The 20,379-nt window shown below is 44.4% G+C and overlaps 1 protein-coding gene across 1 annotated transcript in view; it reads right to left on the reverse strand.

The window, feature by feature from the left end:
- MYO3B (myosin IIIB) overlaps window positions 1-20,379 on the reverse strand; it is a 313,368-nt gene that overhangs the window by 135,721 nt on the left and 157,268 nt on the right. The window contains exons 17-23 of the mRNA XM_082205523.1: window positions 16,860-16,974; window positions 16,452-16,578; window positions 15,684-15,894; window positions 14,647-14,794; window positions 12,721-12,874; window positions 8,131-8,219; window positions 7,339-7,468 (exon numbers count right to left, since the gene is read on the reverse strand). Coding sequence (XP_082061649.1) covers window positions 7,339-7,468; window positions 8,131-8,219; window positions 12,721-12,874; window positions 14,647-14,794; window positions 15,684-15,894; window positions 16,452-16,578; window positions 16,860-16,974 — 974 coding nt within the window. The remainder of the gene's footprint in view (window positions 1-7,338; window positions 7,469-8,130; window positions 8,220-12,720; window positions 12,875-14,646; window positions 14,795-15,683; window positions 15,895-16,451; window positions 16,579-16,859; window positions 16,975-20,379) is intronic.

Below are 20,379 nucleotides of genomic sequence, written 5' to 3' on the forward strand. Positions count from 1 at the left end.
CTCTCGCTCTCCAGGCTTCAGGAAGCTCTCCGCAAGCCTTGCAAGCCCGGCGGGAGTTTCCGCGGGCTCGCAAGGCTTGCGGGCAGCAGCCTGCAGCCCGAAGCACGGGGTGCCCTCCGGAGGGTGTCCCGTGCTTCTCGCAGGTGTCCGCACGCCTTGCGAGCCCGGCGGGAGTTGCCGCCAGGCTCGCAAGGCTTACGGATAGCAGCCTGTTCTGGGGGCTGGGATCGGGGGAAGCTCAGGTTTCCACCGCCCCAGCCCCACGGCCGAGGTGCGCCCTATGGGCCGATGCGCCCTAGAGGGTGAAAAATACAGTAGCACACAGTTCAGTTCTAATTTGTGCTGCACAGTGCTATGTTTTCAGTTGTGAAACATCTTATCCCTTTCCCCTGGGAACCAAGTTCAGACGTAGAGTGATTACTTTCTTTCTTTCTTTCTTTCCTGCTCATCTGTTACATTTATCTGGTCATGATAAATGCAAGCACCTGGGGTGCTTGTGGTGTATCAAGCTAAATATATCCCTGCTTCAGACTGGGGTCAGATCCACACAATACAACTAAAGGACTTTCAATGCATAGTGAAAGCACATTTCTTTCCCCAAAGAATCTCAGGAACTGTAGTACCCCCCTGATAGAGCCATACTTCTCCAGGCCCTCAGCAAACTATAGCTCCCAAGATTCTCTGGGAGAAGCTTTAAATAAATGTGCATCCTAGCCCAGAAAGGATCTCCAAATCTAAATGCAATTCTCCAGTGTGGAAATCCCAGGAGAGGTAGTTCTGTTGCATTTCACTCTGTTTTAAAGGTAAAGGGTAAAACGACCCCTGACCATTAGGTCCAGTCGTGACAGACTTTGGGGTTGCGGTGCTCATCTCACTTTACTGGCCGAGGGAGCCGACGTTTGTCCGCAGACAGCTTTTCCGGGTCATGTGGCCAGCATGACTAAGCCGCTTCTGGCAAACCAGAGCAGTGCACAGAAACGCCGTTTACCTTCCCGCCGGAGCGGTACCTATATACTTGCACTTTGACGTGCTTTTGAACTGCTAGGTTGGCAGGAGCAGGGACTGAGCAATGGGAGCTCACCCCGTTGCAGAGATTCGAACCACTGACTTTCTGATCGGCAAGTCCTAGGCTCTGTGGTTTAACCCACAGTGCCACCTGCGTCCCTCATTCTGTTTTACTCACCTGCATATCCTTAGAGCTTAGGAGCAGTATATGATGCCACCAACCCAAAAGCAGGCTGATTGCTTCTTATTCATGAGGAACTATGTGTTGCAATTTTTTTTTGCAACATTTGAAACACCATCTTCTCCCTTACATTTCAAAACAATAAATAAATGAACGGTGGGCTCCTAGAACTAATACGTTTAATGTTATTGTAGAGATTGTCACATTAGAATCTTACATTCACAGAGCGAGTTTGCCTTTTCAATTTTGTTTACTGCTGCTTCAGTTCTGCTGTTGTAAGATTACAGTCCTGTAAACACTAACCTTGGAGCAAGTCTCGCCGAATCGAGTGGGTAAACGTGCACAGTAAATAATATACTCACAAACAAACAAAATGTTTTCTGTGATGATGTCAGCATGGTAGGGAGTACTTAAAAAACCCCAACACCTATCCAGAACAATATTTAGAAAATATATTTTGGAGAGGCCATCCTTTTCAAAGTAATTCTTTGCTCTGTGATAGCACCACCTAGTGGCACATTCTCACACAGAATGGAGTTACTGGGTCCCTATCAGCTTAGAAAATGCAAAAATGCATTTAACCAGTAGTATAATGAGCCCCTTTCTCTATTTTCAAAACCGTCTATGCTGCACAGCAACAAAAAATGGTGCAATAAACTGAATCACATCATCAGTTTTTATTATCTACTTATGTATGAAATCTCCATCCCACAGGGCTGGCCCAGCTATTAGGTAGAGTGAGGTGACTATCTCAGGCAGCTGATTTGGGGTGTCGTGAAAAGGACAGCAACTTATTGTTTTATATTTAATGGCAGGAAAGTGAGGAGAGAGGAGCTGGGAAGAGCAGGGGAGACCCCGGTCGCAGCAGTTCAGGGAGGTACGGTGTGGAAGGTGGGGCAGGCTGGGTATGAGGCACATGGTACAGGCAGTTAGTGACTGCGCCGCGTGCCAGCCCCTCCTCCAACATGGGGAATTTTGGCTGTCCTATTAGCCAGCCCTTGGGACTGTGGCTGCTATTGCTGAATGCCAGGTCTTATCCAGTGGACTAGGTTAAGGCCAAGAGACTTAAGATCAGTTCAGATGAGACTACAAGGGACTGTTAGTAGTTGGTTCCCTAGGCTGGATAGGTGGGAGGCTGTCTGCTCTTTATGGGGCCACACTCCCTCTGAAGGAGCGGGTTCTCATTCTGGGGCTACTTCTGGATCCATTGCTGTCGCTTGAGGTTCAGGTGGCCTTGGTGGCTTCTGTCAGCTTCGGCTGGTGGCCCAGCTGTGTCCTTATCTGAACAAGGATAGCCTCATTTTGTTGTCTATGCTTTGGTATCCTCTAGGTTAGATTCCTGCAATGCATTAAACCCAGGGCTGCCTCTGGAGATGGTTCGGAAACTTCCGCTGGTGCAGAATTCAGCGGCCAGGTTGCTCACAGGGGGAAGATGGTTTGAGTATATAACACCAATCCTGGCCCAACTACACTGGCTGCCAGTTCTTTTCTGGGCCCAGTTCAAAGAGCTGGTTTTGATCTATTAAGCCTTAAGCAGCTCAGGGCTGCAATTCCTCAAAGACTGCCTCTCCTCATATGAACCGACCCCGAGCCTGCAATTATTACCTGAGGCCCTTCTTTGGTGTGTCTCCTCCATGAGAGGCCTGGAGGGTAGCAACATGAGAATGGGTCTTTTAGGTGGTGGCTCCCTAATTGTGGAATGCACTCTTCAGGGAGGCTCACCTGGTGCCATTGTATCTTTATGTGCCAGGCAAAAACATTCCTCTTCAGTGTGGTGTAGTGGTTCAGAGCGGTAGTCTCGTAATCTGGTGAACCGGGTTCACTTCCCCGCTCCTCCACATGCAGCTGCTGGGTGACCTTGGGCTAGTCACACTTCTCTGAAGTCTCTCAGCCCCACTCACCCCACAGAGTGTTTGTTGTGGGGGAGGAAGGGAAAGGAGAATGTTAGCCGCTTCTTCTCTTAGGTCTATGGCTAATTTAACAATCTATGACCTTTTAAGCTGTTGGGTGTGTGTTTGTTTGTTTTTACTGTTTTTTGTTTGTTTTTATGGTATGTATTTTTGTGATTTTATATTGGAAGCTACCCTGTGAACTTCAGATGAAGAGCAGTATAGAAATTTAATTAACAATAACAACATAACATTTTACAGATAGGTAGCCGTGTTGGTCTGCCATAGTCAAAATAAAAAATTCCTTCCAGTAGCACCTTAAAGACCAACTAAGTTAGTTCTTGGTATGAGCTTTCGTGTGCATGCACACTTCTTCAGATACCAGTGTATCTGAAGAAGTGTGCATGCACACGAAAGCTCATACCAAGAACTAACTTAGTTGGTCTTTAAGGTGCTACTGGAAGGAATTTTTTATTTTGAACATAACATTTTCTTAGTGAACAACCTAAAGGGCTTGGTCTCCTGTGGCCATATTCCTTTCCTTTCCTTTGGACCACATCATCGAAGCCAAGTGGTAGGTCTTGTTGTCTAGGCATCCCAGGACCTCCATACACACTACCCAGACTTGTGCTCTGGGGAGGCCACTTTGGTGCGACTAACACAGCTGTTTGGCTTCACCCCTGGAGGTGCACTCCATTGTCTCTCGAGACAGACAGATGCCAGCAACAACCAACATGCACCATGTGAGCTTTGAAGCAACCAGAACTTCCATCCAGACTGCAAATGGCAGACGAAACTGAATATTCCCCACTGCCCTTGCCTCAAGATTGGCACAACCTTCACCATATCTATTTTATTTCATTTCATACAATTTATATACTGCTTGATTGTAAAAACAAAACCTCAAAGCAGTTTACAGTCTACAAAACCATGCAAGCTGTAGCATTCACAAAATTCCACAGATGCTGATCATTTCAGTTGGGCATACATCTAAGCCTCTGGCAAAGCTTACGACAGTAAAGGCAACCCATGTCTCTCACACATACCCCTTTGCAGGGGCAGGCATTATTATGTGGGAAGCTGTCAGCCCCTCAATTTGAGGTGAAGGGGACAAATCCATCTACGAAATTTCTCCAGCAGGTTATTTCTCAGTCCCTTGCTACATTCTCCATTATGCACCTGAGTTAATTATTTCAGACAAGTGTTCGCAAACTCATTGGCTATGCAATTCACTGAAGAAAGCATGCTAATCAGCTTTTAAAAAATGAAATAGGTTTGCAGCCCTTTGAAAGTATTCATGGTAGTCTGACAAGAGGGTCAGGCTCTAGCAACACAAATTAGAAAATCAACAGTCTGACATTAAGAAGGAAGTAGATTTATTGCAGAAAGGCATGATAACAAGCACAATACATTTCAAGCTATATCTAAGCTCTTCATCTGGGGATAAATCTCAATCCAAAGAAACAAGCAAGACTCAACTGGCTCAGTTATATTTCACATACATCAGAGCTCTTGGGGTAAAAAACATCCTCTCTTGCTTCAATTACATTACATGTACTTCAGAGCTCTGAAACATCTCAGTCGTCTCAGTTATATTATGTGTAGTTCAGAGTTCTGAAGTGCGTGTAATGTTACAGGAACTGTTGAGACTTGTTTGCTTTTTTGAATTCATTTCCCCGCCCTAGAAACTTTCTACAATGAATCTGCTTTGCACACAGGGATTGATGGTCGATTTTTCTGCTTTGCACCACAAATACTACAAGCCCTTTGGGTTAACTACACAGTTAAGAAAAATCTGGCAATACTTTGAAGATTTCTGTAAGCCCTGCATTGCTACAGCAGCAGCAGCCCTCAAATTCTATGGAAGAATCGGCATAACAAAGAGGCACCTGTCCTATCCAAACTGATATCCCCCAGCCTTCCTTGGCATCAAGTGTTCTCAATGGGATTTCAGAAATGTGAAGGCTCCAACTGTGACAATGAAGATTGCCTTGAGAAATCAAGGGATGCATTCAGATGATGCTCTCCTCTACCTTCTCCCAACATGTAGCAGGAAAGTGAAAATGTGTCTTCCTGCTTCACCTGTGAACCTGTCTTAATTTTGGCAGCTCCAGATGCCCACGCACAGGCATAATGTCTGAACATGGAGTGCATGTGTGAAATCCAGGATGTGTAGGCTCAAATCCCATGGTAGATAGCAAGCAGTTAGAGCTCACCTGTACAGGTATTTGTGTACGCCCTAGGGTGACCAGGTGCAGAAAAGAGGGCAGGGCTCTCACTCTATTAAGAATAAGACATCTGGCTTGCAAGTAGTACATGTGAAAAGGATCTAGGGGTCTTAGTAGACCACAAGGTGAACATGAGTCAACAGTGTGATGCAGCAGCAAAAAAAAAGGCTAATGCTATTCTAGGCTGCAACAACAGAAGTATCAAGTGGATCATGGGAAGTAATAGTCCAACTCTATTCTGCCTTGGGTCAGACCACATCTGGAGTACTGTGTCCAGTTCTGGGCACCACAATTTAAGAAGGGTATTGACGAGCTGAAATGTGTGCAGAGGAGGGGGATCAAAATGACCAAGGGTCTGGAAACCAAGCCTTGTGAGGAACAGTTGAGGCAGTTTGGTATATTTAGCCTGGAAAAGAGGAGACTGAGAGGAGATATGATAGTTATCTTCAAATAACTCAAGGGCTGTCAACACGGAAGAGGGAGCAAGCTTGTTTTCTCCTGCTCTGGAGGGCAGGATGCAAACCAATGGATTCAAGTTGCAAGAAAGGAGATTCCAACTAAACATCGGGAAGAACTTTCTGACAGTAAGAGCTGTTCGACCGTGCAATGGACTCCTTTTGGAGGTCCTCTCCTTCTCAGAGTTTTTAATGCAGTGGTTGGATGACCATCTGCCATAGATGCTATAGTTGAGATTCCTGCATTGCAGGGGGTTGGACTAGATGGCCATTAGGGTCCCTTCCAGCTCTACAATTCTATGATTCTATATTGCCATGAAAGCTACACCTGTTGAAAATCTGTTTTCTGCACAACTATTAAAGGCACAAGAGCTCTCACTTCTTTTGCATCCAGCCACCCTGTCACATTGTGCATTGTCCCTGCAGAGATCATTGATGTCTAGCATGTTTGAAGAGGAACAGGCATAATCTCACACCCCAGACATGTGCAGGAGGAGAACATGGAGGGAAATAAACTCTAAAACAGGCCTGGGAAGATGCTAGTATGCTATTTTCTTCAGCTTCTTTCAAAATATCTTGTGACATCTTCTAAACAGTGATCCTGAGATTGTCTATTAAACAACAAACACGTGAGATACCTTTCTCTCATAATCACAATTTCCTAGTAGGACTTGCCTCCATTACACTTCTCTAATCACAAGTGATTTACTTGGTCTTTCCAACTCATTAAAACAATGTCATGTTAGACCTACGAGCCATCATGTATTTTTACAAGTACCATATATCATTTCTATTATGCCACAGATAGGCTTTTACTGTGAAATGAACTATTTTTCTTCCATGCAGTGGTTACTGACAGACTCTGTTTGCTTCCAACAGTGAGCATATGTACAGGTTATCTTTATGTGGTGTGTGTTACAGAATCGTGCTGTCTAATCCACAGAGAGGAGAATTTTCTTTTTTCTTTTTGGCACACTCACAAGGAAGGGCTTCCCATTCACTTTCATGTCTGAAAGAGCTTCATGGATGCATCAGGAACACACATGCTGAACTTTTTCCTAACACAGAAGTGAACTGACAAATTATTATTCACAGGGGATCTCTGCATGCGCATTGAAAGCAGAAATCCACCCTGCAATTCAACATGGTAATGGACCTGAAATGGACCTCTGAACTTAAAAATGGAAAGTGTAATGCTGGTGGTCAACAAAAGAGGTTTAAAGGCTCTCTCAAGGCAAATCTAAAAAAAGTAGTATAAGCACCGACACCTGGGAAACACTGGCCTGCGAGCGCTCCAACTGGAGAACAGCCTTTACCAAAGGTGTCATGGGCTTTGAAGATGCTCAAACTCAGGATGAAATGGAGAAATGTGCTAAGAGGAAGGCACACTTGGCAAACCCTCACTGTGATCAACTCCCGCCCGGAAACCAATGTCCCCACTGTGGAAGGACGTGTGGCCTCCACAGTCACTTACGGACTCAATGTTAAAACCGTGTTTATGGAAGACAATCTTACTCAGCTATGAGTGATCACCAGAGAAGAAGAAGATCACCAGAGAAGAAGAAGAAGATAAGGAGTACCTGTTTTGGTTAAAGGACTTGAAAAGAGCTGCTGGAGAAGTCTGTTCTCTGAAGTCCTCAGTACCACCACTATGTCAGCAGGAAGAGTGTCTCTGTTCTTCTCAAGGAAGCCATAAGCATCGTACTGCACCTATACCATAGGGGAGGTTAAAAGCAAAACGGGCCGTTATAAAATTCTGCTATGTTTTTAAAAGCTATAGTTATTTATTGTTTTATTTAAGGAATTTCTCACCTGCCCTTCATCACAAGGTCCCAGGGTGGGTTACAACCATATAATCTTGAAATCCATTTAAAACAGGCACCCCCAAACTTGGCCCTCCAGATATTTTGGGACTACAACTCCCATCATCCCTAGCTAACAGGACCAGTGGTCAGGGATGCTGGGAATTGTAGTCCCAAAACAGCTGGAGGGCCAAGTTTGGGGGTGCCTGATTTAAAACAAACCAAGGAACGTACATAAAACAATAGAGGTGTCCCCACAAAAGCCACACAAATATCAAATGTCAAAGGCTAGTGTGTGTGTGTTCAGGTAGGTCAATGGCCAGCTGTAGGCTCAAAATGGATGCAAGGCACCAGATATTTCTTGCCCCAGACCATGACAGTAGAGGTTAGAACATCCTCAAACACTGCTATCATGGTGTTTTGTTTTGGGTTTTTTTTTAAAAAAAGAGTTTCTAGATTTGTGAAATATGAACACACTTAAAACGTTAAAGAGAATCCGAAAGCACTTTAAGAGAAACTGGATCATATATTGCATTTGGACTTGTATCAAGTTATATATAAAGCACCTACCTTTCCAGCGTAGTGTTGAATGCCAAAACACAGCTCCACTCGCTTGGGTCTCCAGAAGTACTTGCATCGTAAATTATCTTCAAATTTATCTAATCGTTTAAAGAAGAGGAAACATAATTACTAGTCCATTCTCTGAACCACAGACGGGCCTTGGCAATTATGTGTGGATGCTTCCTGCCCACATATCCAAACGATGTTGTTTTTCTTTGCAGTAATGGCGGCAGCCCACACTTCCTTCCTTGACATCTCTCACGACTCTTTTGTTCTTTCTTTCTGTTTGCTTCGAAAAGGAATTATCCTAGCGAACTAACAGGTAAGTCACTTTCCCCTCGCATTTCTGTCACCCTCCTACCACTTCCCAGCTATTTATGGAAAGCTACAGGAGGAATGCCAGCAGAGATTGCCAATATCCGTCTTATTTTGCCTTACATTTTCTTTACAAAGCAAAGCTACAACATTTAGGATATATCTCTAGAACTACTCACAGCCCTACTACAAGCCACAAGTATAAGATTCTGGAAATTCAGAGTGTCAGTAGTCAGTGATGCCTGAAGGGAGATGTGCTGGTCCCGGGGGCTAACCGAGAGGCGAGGTCCGAGTCCAGTCCAAGGTAAAGGGTGCAGTATGGAGACAGTCCGTCAAAGCTGAAGCTGGGTCCAAGGCAGGGAGTCGGGTGAGGTCAGGAGCTCCGGCAGAAAAGCAGGACAGGGTGCAGGCAGGAACAGGCTACCAACAACGTTGCTCCCACAACTTGGGACTGGGGCTGGCTGGCTTTTTTCTGCCCCGAGGCACAGGGCAGCCCCAATCCTCTGGTCACTCGCCTCTCCTGGCCTGGAGGTGAGCACTCCTCCTGCGGGAACTCAGTTCCCCCCGCCTCTCTGCCCTGAGCCTCTGCAGCTCAGGAGAGGCTGGAGGGTTACCGGACCCAGAGGCAACTTCAGCTTCCCCTGACGAGGCTGAGAGTGGAGCACCTGCAGGCAATGGGTCCTCCATCACCTCAGGAGCCAGAGCAGACTCAGCTGGCGCCTGCACCTGAGGAGCCAGCACAGGTGAGGACCCTTCAGGCTCAAGCCCCAGCCCCGGCTCAGCTGGTTCTGGAGGCGGGGACTCCTGTGCAGGCTGGGATCCCTCAGGTTCAGCCTCTGAATCTGATTCCCAGGCCATCACAGGAGAAGGTGTGTTGTCCTTGGGTTGTGTTGTGTGTTTTTTGCCTTGCCAAGTTTGAGCAAGGCCTGTAAAACAAGGTTGTCAACACTTGTGGTGGAGGGGGAGGGATGCTGACACATCATGGGGCCTGTGGGTTCAGCGGCAAACCCCAGACTGGATCAGGGTGGGGGAAAGCCAAGCGAAAGAGCACTGGCGTTGATGCTACAGGATTAAGTCCCTGCATAAGAAAGCAGGGTCTAGCACAAAAATCAAACGTTCAGGGTAAAGAAATAAAACTGGTGTGGCCCCTTCTTCTTCTAGACCTGACACGACTACAGGTCCTTCTCCCCTACTCTTGGTCCACTAGTTAACATATTATAAAAACTGTGAAACTTCACAGTATTTTTCAAGCCTTAGGGACAATTCCAACATCTTTCATGTCACTTTTCTTCCCTAGAAAGAGTCCTGATTTTTTAAGCCTTACAGTCATACCTGGAATCCCAAACGCCTTCGTACTCGGACGTTTTGGCTCCTGAACGCCGCAAACCCGGGAGTGAGTGTTTCAGTTTGTAAATGTTCTTTGGAACCCCAATGCCCGACGGGGCTTCCATGGCCTCTGATTGGCTGCAGGAGCTTCCTGCAGCCAATCAGAAGCTGCACTTTGGTTTCTGAACTTTTTGGAAGACTTCTGGAACGGATTCTGTTTGACTTCCAAGGTACGACTGTATTAGGTTTTCAACTGACCAATGTACAATCATAACAGGATCTGGAGTCCAGCAATATCTAGGCAGTACCACCTTGGCTTTCCCTGCTATGTAGCAGTCACTACAGAAGTCCTGGTAGGTTGGTCAGTACAGTGGTACCTCGAGTTAAGTACTTAATTCATTCCGGAGGTCCGTTCTTAACCTGAAACTGTTCTTAACCTGAAGCCCCACTTTAGCTAATGGGGCCTCCTGCTGCTGCCGCGCCGCCGGAGCACGATTTCTGTTCTCATCCTGAAGCAAAGTTCTTAACCCGAGGTACTATTTCTGGGTTAGCGGGGTCTGTAACCTGAAGCGTATGTAACCTGAAGCATATGTAACCTGAGGTACCACTGTATTATCATCCCCATTGTACTGATGGTGGTAGTGGTGGGATTAAGGCAGAGAAGAAGAATAGCTTCTCTAAGGCCCAGTTCATTGAATACATGCCAGAGATTAAAATAAAAGTGCAAATAATTGTTTCGCAATTCTGTCCTCTTAACGCCTATGCTGCTGTAGTTGCATTAAGGATGGCAAGACAGTTTATGGAAGGGGAGAGGCCTTTAAAGCTTCGAATGGCCAGATGTTTCACAAACTTGGCCTTTGAAGCTTCGAATGGCCAGATGTTTCACAAAGATCAAACTTTCTTAATTCTGCCAGCTTTATTGAATAATTTTGCCATGTCATGTGCAACTGCATTAATTTTCTTCCCCTGACATTTATTTCATATTTGATATACAGTTAGGTTTAGGACAACAGTTGACTAACATATATAGGACAAGGTAAAAAAAAAAATCAGCTTAGACATTAGCAGAAATAGCACCAGTGTCTATTTTCCTGCTATCACTACTGGAGCAGGAAGTCTAAGTAGAAAACAGAATTTGTTGTCCCAATATTAGCAGATGTCTAGGGTGGGTTGCGCAAATTTCCCAGTGTTTGACCAGCTGGCATAAATTGAGTAGCAACAAACAGTTTTTGTTTAATTAGTAGGGAGCCAGCCAAAGCCAACAGAGTGAACAAGTAGCCAAAAATAATATTAATAAATCTCTGTGCTGCTCTCACGAGTCCATTCCTGAATCACGCAATCATTTTTGATCCAGAGGAGTCACTGCAAAGTGATACACTTTTCACATTGCAAAATAGTTTCAGAGCTACTCTCAAATAAGCTCTGTATAATCAATTTTCATGGAAAATGCTGATTTTCCAACCTTTTATTTTCTGGATGCGGCAAACAGCAGATGGGCCCTCAAGGAAATGCTTTCACGTGACCATGTCGTTTTCGGCAATGGCGACATGAATCAGCCCATGCTTTTCCTTTAACTCACTATTTCCAATGCAATGGTCTGGTCAGAGATAACCATTCACATCCAGAGATGCTGTTGCACAAGCAGAATGAACTTCCATTGGTGGGGTAAGATAAAGATAAAGGGACCCCTGACCATTAGGTCCAGTCGTGTCCAACTCTGGGGTTGCGGCGCTCATCTCGCTTTAATGGCCGAGGGAGCCGGCGTACAGCTTCCGGGTCATGTGGCCAGCATGACTAAGCCGCTTCTGGCGAACCAGAGCAGCGCACGGAAACACCGTTTACCTTCCCCACCGGAGTGGTACCTATTTATCTACTTGGACTTTGACGTGCTTTCGAACTGCTCGGTTGGCAGGAGCAGGGACCAAGCAACGGGAGCTCACCCCGTCATGGGGATTTGAACCTCCGACCTTCTGATCAGCAAGCCCTAGGCTCTGTGGTTTAACCCACAGCGCCATCCACATCTCCTGCCTTTTTGTGATTCTCTTTTCCTGCTATAGTCAGGGAAGGGATGTCATTTTTATTTGTTCCTATACTTTTTTTACAGATTGCTCTTTAAAAATTTGTGGAAATGTTTTGAGAGCTGCAGCATGAAAAGAAGTAAACTGGTACAAGCGTGCTAGTTCCCTCACCCCCAGGAATAGGTTTGTAGGAGGGAAAGGGGGCTGTGCCCTGGACAGGGAAGCGAGAGGATGGAAAGTTCTGTTGCATCAGAAGAGTTCTGCTCCAAAAGATATATACACAAATAAAGCTGTACTTGATGGATGAAAGGATCTATGATGTCTGACATGATTGAGAATCGTAGAGCCAGAGACGGAGAACTTTAAAGCGTTAAAATCGAGATGTGGAAAATATGGAAACAACAAGGAGAGGCAGGATTGAGATTTGGAGATATGCTTCAAGGTCCAGACTATGGGAAGTCCCAAAAAATTAATAATTATAATTTGGATGATAATTTGGTCTTTTTTATTTTAGTTTTTTATTTTAATTGGATTATGATTTGATATGTTAATTGGATGTTTTTTTACTGGAAAATTAATAAACACGATTTAACAGAAGAAGAGTTCTGCTCCATTCATGGGACAGAAGCTAGGATCCAAGCCAATCACACCAGAAACGCCTATGGGTCTTCAAGGTGAGCTAATATTAACAGTGCTCATAGTAGATAACAGACCCCTATCAATTAAAACCAAAACCGAAAAGCAGTGAGCTGTATGAAAAAAATTCCAATTGGCAAAGCTCATGAAGAGCACATGGGGACTTAATAGGTTGACCAAAGCAACAGAAATTTATTACATGGTCATGAGTTAAAGCAATATGAAAATATCTATGGCCTTCTTTCTCTCCCCCCCCCCCAAGTATATATAAAATCACAGTTGAGGTTTGCTGGACATGGCGTACCGACTAAAGTAAGGTCTGTTGCCTGGGGAAATCGGCTTTCTTCATCAAGCAGAGAAAGTAGCCCCATTGGTTTCTGGAGGAACGTGTCTAGGAGTGGCCTGTTGTCTTCATAGTCAACCATAGGAGCATCAATTCCTTCATTCTGATATTCCATCTAAAGGAAGATTTATGAAAGTCAGCAAATTTAAATCTCACCTCTAACAGCTGTCTCTTCTCGCCCAGTGTGATTTATTTACAAAGGTGACAACAGAGCGAGGCAAATCACTGCAACACACATTTTATCAGGTGTTTAAAGGTAAAGGGACCCCTGGCCATTAGGTCCAGTCCTGACTGACTCTGGGGTTGCGGCACTCATCTCGCTTTACAGGCCAAGGGAGCTGGCGTACAGCTTCCGGGTACCTATTTATCTACTTGCACTTTGACATGCTTTCGAACTGCTAGGTTGGCAGGAGCTGGGACAGAGCAACGGGAGCTCACCCCGTCGCGGGGATTCGAACCACTGATCTTCTGATCGGCAAGTCCTAGGCTCTGTGGTTTAACCCACGGCACCACCCGCGTCCTTTTCCAGGCATCTTGCAGACATTCCCCCCCCCTTGGTTAATTTCCATATAATTAAAGCTTATACAACATTCATATTGTTGAAATATTGCAGAGATCAGTCATGCTTGTGTTGTGCCCAGCAATGGTATTCTGTTTTCACAAACACTACATGTGAAACCCGCTACAAGTTGCCAAGCCCAAATCGTTGCGGTCCAAGTTGTAGGATAAGCAGCTGTATATAACCAGCGTCCTGAATATTAATGAATGAATGAAGGGGTTGAGACCATAGAGTAGACTTAGCTAGGTCACCTTGGGAGGAAGCGTTATCAGACCTTTGTTCTTCCCATTCTACCACGTGAACCTAACCAGTAAGGAGGTCTATGAAGAATGCTCCAAACTCAGACCGCGTGGCTTAAGCAAGCTATCTTTCTGCTTCTATACAAATAATTTAGAAACATTTACCACTTTGGAACCTGAGTTTTCCTGCCTGTGTTTTTTATTACTGCTGCATGGAAAAGCACATGAATCCGACTTTCAAAGAGTTTGTAAGTAAATGATTTTTAACTTCCAAACATGTGGTCTCTTTCTATGCTAAGGGAAGAGGGGAACTCTGGAAGCAACTTAAACAGGGATGATTTAAAGTTCCAACAGCCTATATTTCCACACTTTACTTTGATGCATATTATTTTGTGATTTTAAATCTCTGCTGGGGTTCTCTCACCAAAGAGTACTTGCCCCAAACCTGGATCCAGACATGCAGGGAATTCTCCTTTTATTATACACCATGTTTTTTTATCTTTAACCAAATAAAAATACCAACACAAATTTCATTAGTCACCTTATTGCTTTTCTCTTAAGTTTATATGGGAAGCCCCCCAAGCAATATTTATATCTCGATATACCCAATATCACTCTAACCATATATAAAGGAGGAGATGAATTCGGAAGTTCCAGTCATCGCCTATACAGTGGTGCCCCGCAAGACGAATGCCTCGCAAGACGGAAAACACGCTAGACGAAAGAGTTTTCCGTTTTGGAGGTGCTTCGCAAAACGAATCTCCTATGGGCTTGCTTCGCAAGACGACAATGTCTTGCGAGTTCCTGCTGGTTCCCCCCCCTTTTCTAAGCTGCTAAGCCGCTTATCAGCTGATCCGATCAGCAGATAAGCCTCTAAAAGCCTCTAAAAGCCACTAATAGCGCTAATAGCGCTAATCCTTCAATGGGCTTGCTTCGCAAGACGAAAAAATACCGCTAGACGAAGAGAATCACAGAACGGATTCTTTTCGTCTTGCGAGGCACCACTGTAGTTCACTCCTCTCACAAGCCCAAAGTTTAGCCTAGAGACGTTGATACCGAGCTAGCCAATGGTAATTAAGTAAACCTTGCCTGCTCAAGTGCAAAGATGTGCTGATTGAAATAAAACTGGATCTGCTCATTTGCAATGTTTATGCACAGCTGTTCGAAAGAGTTCCTTGTGAAGTTCTCGAATCCGAAAATATCCAGTATACCAACATTCATTCCGCTTTCGGCATTGCTGGGTAGAAAAATATACAAAATCCATAACTGAAACACCATTGGAAACCAGTTTTGTAAATGCAAATTCAGCCCTAGTATCTGTTATATATTTTATCTTAATTGTGTGCAATTTATTGCTTTGAAAGCTATTGAAAGGTATGACACTAAATAAAATAATCATGTAAAAAGTTGTGCAAGACTCTCAGCATTGAAAAGATATAGGAAGAATGCCTTGGCAGAAATGCAAATCGCGTTCTGCACTCCCTGAAAGTGAAAAAATATAGTTATTCACTGCACATGAAGTCTTTGCATTCAAGCCTGTGTGAACTGATCCACTAGATTATATAATTAAATGTTTCCATATACCCATAAAATAATTGTACAGCACAATTCCTTATTTATCAATAGCTCACTAAATGCCATTTTATTATTTTGGGGATCTTAATGCAATTGGCATAATCCACTTACCTTGCAGTCCACCCCACAGCTAAGCTTTGTATATGAGCTGCTAAATCAGCTTAGGTAGTTTTTAGCGACAGTTTTAAGTGGGAGCACATCATGTTAAACGTTTTGTACGCTATAGCCTTATCATTAAAAGGACTTCAGTAGCTTTTCACCATAAAACAGACTAACTTTAAAAACATCGCTTTGTGATGTATTTTCAAAGAGCTGATGGGATTTTAACCCCACACTGATCCCCATTGACCTACTTGGTTAAATCCTAGCCAACTCTTCGAAAACACTGGAGTTAACGTCCTGGAAACAAAAAATGCAGAATCACAGCACGGAGGCCATTTAGAGGCATTATCTAAAACAAACAGTAAATTCCTCCCCGTAAAATAAAAAGAAATATATAGACACAGAAGACTCCACCAGCACACACGCTGCTTGTTGATGTGTGGACTTGCCATATATTTTTATCAGGCTGCAGCAGGGTATTAATGCGATTTACGATCCAGCTGAAGAGTCGGCCATAAAGTGCCTTTGACATGGCATCCCGCACATCGGCTGCTTTGTCTACAGTGTTTGTCCGGATAATAGTCTCGCCTCGTGTCACAACGCAGTGAGAGGTGAGAGCTTCCTGGAGTTCCTCTGAGCCAATACTCAACAGGGCAGCAGCTGAAAGAGGACACACAGACATGTCGGGATGAGATGGGAGCTGTTGGCCTTGGCAGAAGAAGAGTTTGGATTTGATATCCTGCTTTATCACTACCCGAAGGAGTCTCAAAGCGGCTAACATTCTCCTTTTCCCTTCCTCCCCCACAACAAAACTCTGTGACATGAGTGGGGCTGAGAGATTTCAGAGAAGTGTGACTGGCCCAAGGTCATCCAGCAGATGCATGTGGAGAAGCGGAGACGCGAACCCGGTTCCCCAGATTACGAGTCCACCGTTCTTAACCACTACACCACACTGGCTCTCGACATCTTGTGTGAAACGGGTCTTTTCTTTTTTTTTTTATAATAATTTTTATTGAAACGGGTCTTTTCTTATGCATATTCTACTACTGCAGGGCTGGCGAACCTGTGGCTGTTGTTGGACTCCATCTCCCATCAGCCCCGGCCAGCACGGCTAACTGTCAGGAATGATGGGAGTCGTAGTCCGACAACACCTAGAAGGCCGCAGGTTCCCCATCCCTACAAAAGTCCTCTGAAGTACAATTCCCGCAAATATTTACCATTATCTAAGGCTTCGGCATTGGGCACTTCGCTTTTATCCGTTTGATGTTGTGTGGAAATGGCGGCAAATTCAATATTTCCTGTATTTAAGATCCCAGCCAGAATTCGGTACACTGAGTGCACTTCCTGCAAACAACAGGAAGGGTAAGAAGTCTTCAGAAGTCAGACCTCTAAGCATCAGCAGACTTCAGACTCAACACTTCGAAGCCCACCCACACTCTGCAGACGGAGGATGTAACTGGTGGCGTAGTGTGGGAGGGCCAGAGGGGCAGTGGCCCCGGGTGCAAAATTCTGAGAGGGGTGCAACCAGGCACCCTGACAGGCTCCCTCAGCATGGCTGAATTCCTGCTGCCTTCTGGAGCAAGACAAGTATCTTTGCGGCAGCAGATTGAAAAGTCACTACTTACCTCATCCGTAAACCCTATGATCCTGAAGCAATGCTGAATTGCTTCAAACTGTGTCCCATAGGATTCTTTACTAATAATGTCATGCATCACCCTTCCTGTGTCATTATCAATGTACCTAAATAAAAAAGAGATAAGATTCATTCTTCATTCCTGAGGAGGAAGGTGTTGACGCTGGAGGCTGTCTAGAAGACAAACCCAACACGTACAGAGTTCTTGGAAGACGAACCCAGTGTAGAGTTCTTGGGAACTCTACATTTGTAAGATCATTGGAAATTTGCACTCTGCACGCACACAGAGACACTCACAGATTCATCCTTTGGAGAGCTGAACCACAAAACGGAAAAGGGGTTTGGGAGCTGAGCCTTGTGCTCAGATTAAGCCTTGATGGAAGCTTGATTTCAATTAAATTGAACTCAGGAGGTTGTACCCAATGGTATATTTGCACTAGTGAAAAGCACTTCTACTTGTGCAAGGCATGGCACCCAATTTTCACTGACCTCCCGACACCATCAGCTGCAGTCCTCTTGCAACATATTTAAAATTATTCTGGGAGGTCTCTCACTAAATTGTTAGTCAAAAATTTGAAGGAAGAGGGGGAAATGGAGTTAGAACAAAATATTGAGATTGAAGTCCATAAAAAGGTCAAGTATTTAGGGATTTGGTCAACATCAAGAAACATAAACCTATTTAAAAACAATTATGAAAAAAATTTGGCTTGAGGTACCTCAAGATACCTGGAGATGCTGGAATTGAACATAGGACCTTCTGCATGCAGAATAGGCTTATCCACTGATCTACAGCCCTTCCCAAAAGGCTGATAGACACACACTTGAAGCAGCAAGTGTCTTGGTGGTTTTCACTGAAAGCAAGGCTACAAACAGCAAGCTGGGGGATAGGCGAAACCTACTTTCCCTTCCTTTCCTCACAAAACTAGATCGAAAAGTTTTAGCCACTAATAACATTGTTGAGAACTGCTTTTCTTACTCCCATATATGTGAATGACTCTTTCACTACGGTGAAGAGAAAAGCACTGCATTTGGGGTGAAATTAAAACCTATCTTCCTCTTCTGACACTGCGTAGCCCACGCCTCACGGGGATTCAACATAACCCTATGTGCAAACTGAGAGAGAAAGAGAGAGAGAGAGAGATTTTATCCCCTCTCTGCCTATCCTATAATGTTCTGCAAACTGGCCACTGTAGTTGTCCAAAGAGTTGCCATGATGCTGTTATTTTGAAATGGGTATTTCTAGACAATAAAACCAGACAAGTTCATAAAGTTAATGTAGAAAACAACAAGAACACACACTTGAAAGTTGACACAATGGAATACGTAAATGCAACTCTGTCCTTATAGGCCAATTACCCAAGTAATAATAATGTACAGATTTAAAAACAATTCATTTGGGTTTATTTGCATAATGTTAACACGTACCATTAACTCTGCAACCAACTATTTTGGAAAACAAAACAGATGCAATTCAAGAGAGTGAAAAAAAGCTCTTAGTTTTATTTTTGATTCACACAGTTAAAAGGGTGGGGAATCAATTTAGCCCAGCAGCCCAAATCTCGACCTCTTCTACCTGCCGTGAGCAAACTTGACAAGTGGGAAGGACTAGCCACTTGTCAATCATCTGGGGCCACGGCAATTTCAGGTGACTGACATCAATCACATTTCAAAGGAGGACATTGAAGCACAACCTCATTTGAAGATGTTCTCCAAGTATTAGGCAAAGAGGATCCCTTTGGGCGACTATCAGCTGATGGTCATTTAGGGGGAGAAGTCTCTTCAGTTGGGAGAATATTCTTAAAATTGTGGAATTGGAAAGGACCCCATCTAGTCTAACCCCCGGCCTAAGATGGGGCTCAAACCCACAATTCTGAGATTTTATCTCCTGCTCTACTGACTGAGCTAACATAACGCTGCACAAGGGAATCCATCAAAAGCGGACCACCGAGTGGATTTCAACCCCCATTACAGCATGGACTCTTGTTGCGAAAGACATTTAGTTCTCTAGAACTTTTAAAAAACATGCGCACATTATGCACAAAGGCATACAACATATATTCATGATACAGGTAAAGGTAAAGGGACCCATTAGGTCCAGTCATGGCCGACTCGGGGGTTGCGCGCTCATCTCGCTCTATAGGCCAATGGAGCCGGCTTCCGGGTCATGTGGCCTGTATGACTAAGCCGCTTCTGGTGAACCAGAGCAGTGCACAGAAACACCATTTAGCTTCCCGCTGGAACGGCACCTATTTATCTACTTGCACTTCGACATGCTTTCGAACTGCTAGGTTGGCAGGAGCAGGGACTGAGCAACGGGAGCTCACCCCGTCGCGGGGATTCAAACTGCCGACCGTCTGATCAGCAAGTCCTAGGCTCTGTGGTTTAACCCACAGCACTACCCGCGTCCCTACATGATACAGGTACCTCTTCCTTTTTATTGTTTCTGAGGCAGTCAATATACCCTAAGACTGCAATCCTAATTATGTCCACTTACAAGTAAATCCCACTGAATTCAGTGAGGCTTACTCCCAGGTATGTGGGATTAGGATTGCAGTCATGGGTACAGATTCAGCTAATGAGTCCTGCTAGCAGAAACCTGCACAAGGACTTCCCCTAGTGCAATGGGGCGTTCCTTCCTCTCCTCCCCTGCACCTCTTCAAATTGGCTTGGGGAGGGATGGACCCCAGAACAGTGCATGTGGGAGGGAAGAAGTGGGGGGTTATCTTGCAAGGTAAAATGCTCACACACTGACAGAACAATTATTAAAGTGCTACGATGGATCCTTCCCTTAATCTGTTTCCTATTGTGAATTTTAAAAACCAATGAAATGCATTTCTCAATACAATTATTTTCAAATGGAAATAGTTTGTATCTTTGCTACCTATAGATCTGATCTTCAGTTAAAGTCCTAGCCCCATTTTCAAAATGAGGAGAACCGTCCAGATTTGACTGCCCATTTTTGTCCACCCTAAAACCTTGTTTTAAAAGTAACATGAAATTTAAAATTCTCCTCCCTTCTGAAACTGTATTGACTTTTAATTAAACTGTCCCTTGGGGTGGGATGCAAAGTTAAAGCTGAACTTTGAAATCAAGGAGGCGAGAGTGGCTGCATTCCTAACCCCACTTACTTGGGAATAATAATAATAATAATAATAATAATAATAATAATAATAATAATAATATATTCACATGTCATCCATCTGACTGGGTTGCCCCAGCCACTCTGTGCAGCTTCCAACAAATTATGAAACCACTGTAGAACATCAAACATCAAAAACTTCCCTGAATTTAATGGGACCTACTTCTGAGTAGACATGGTTAGGTTTGCAGCCATAGATGATTTTGTGATGGGGCCATGAGCTACTTCATTAACAAGGGAAGAAAAGCTGATCTGTTGGTGGCTGAGATCAAAGCTATGGTTTTTCCAGTAGTGATATGTGGAAGTGAGAGCTGGACCATAGAGAAGGCTGATCGCCAAAGAATTCCCCCGCAAAAAAAAAAATTGTTGCATT

The sequence above is a fragment of the Podarcis vaucheri genome (genome assembly GCF_965113315.1).
Source record: "Podarcis vaucheri genome assembly, chromosome: 1".
Lineage (NCBI taxonomy): Eukaryota > Metazoa > Chordata > Lepidosauria > Squamata > Lacertidae > Podarcis > Podarcis vaucheri.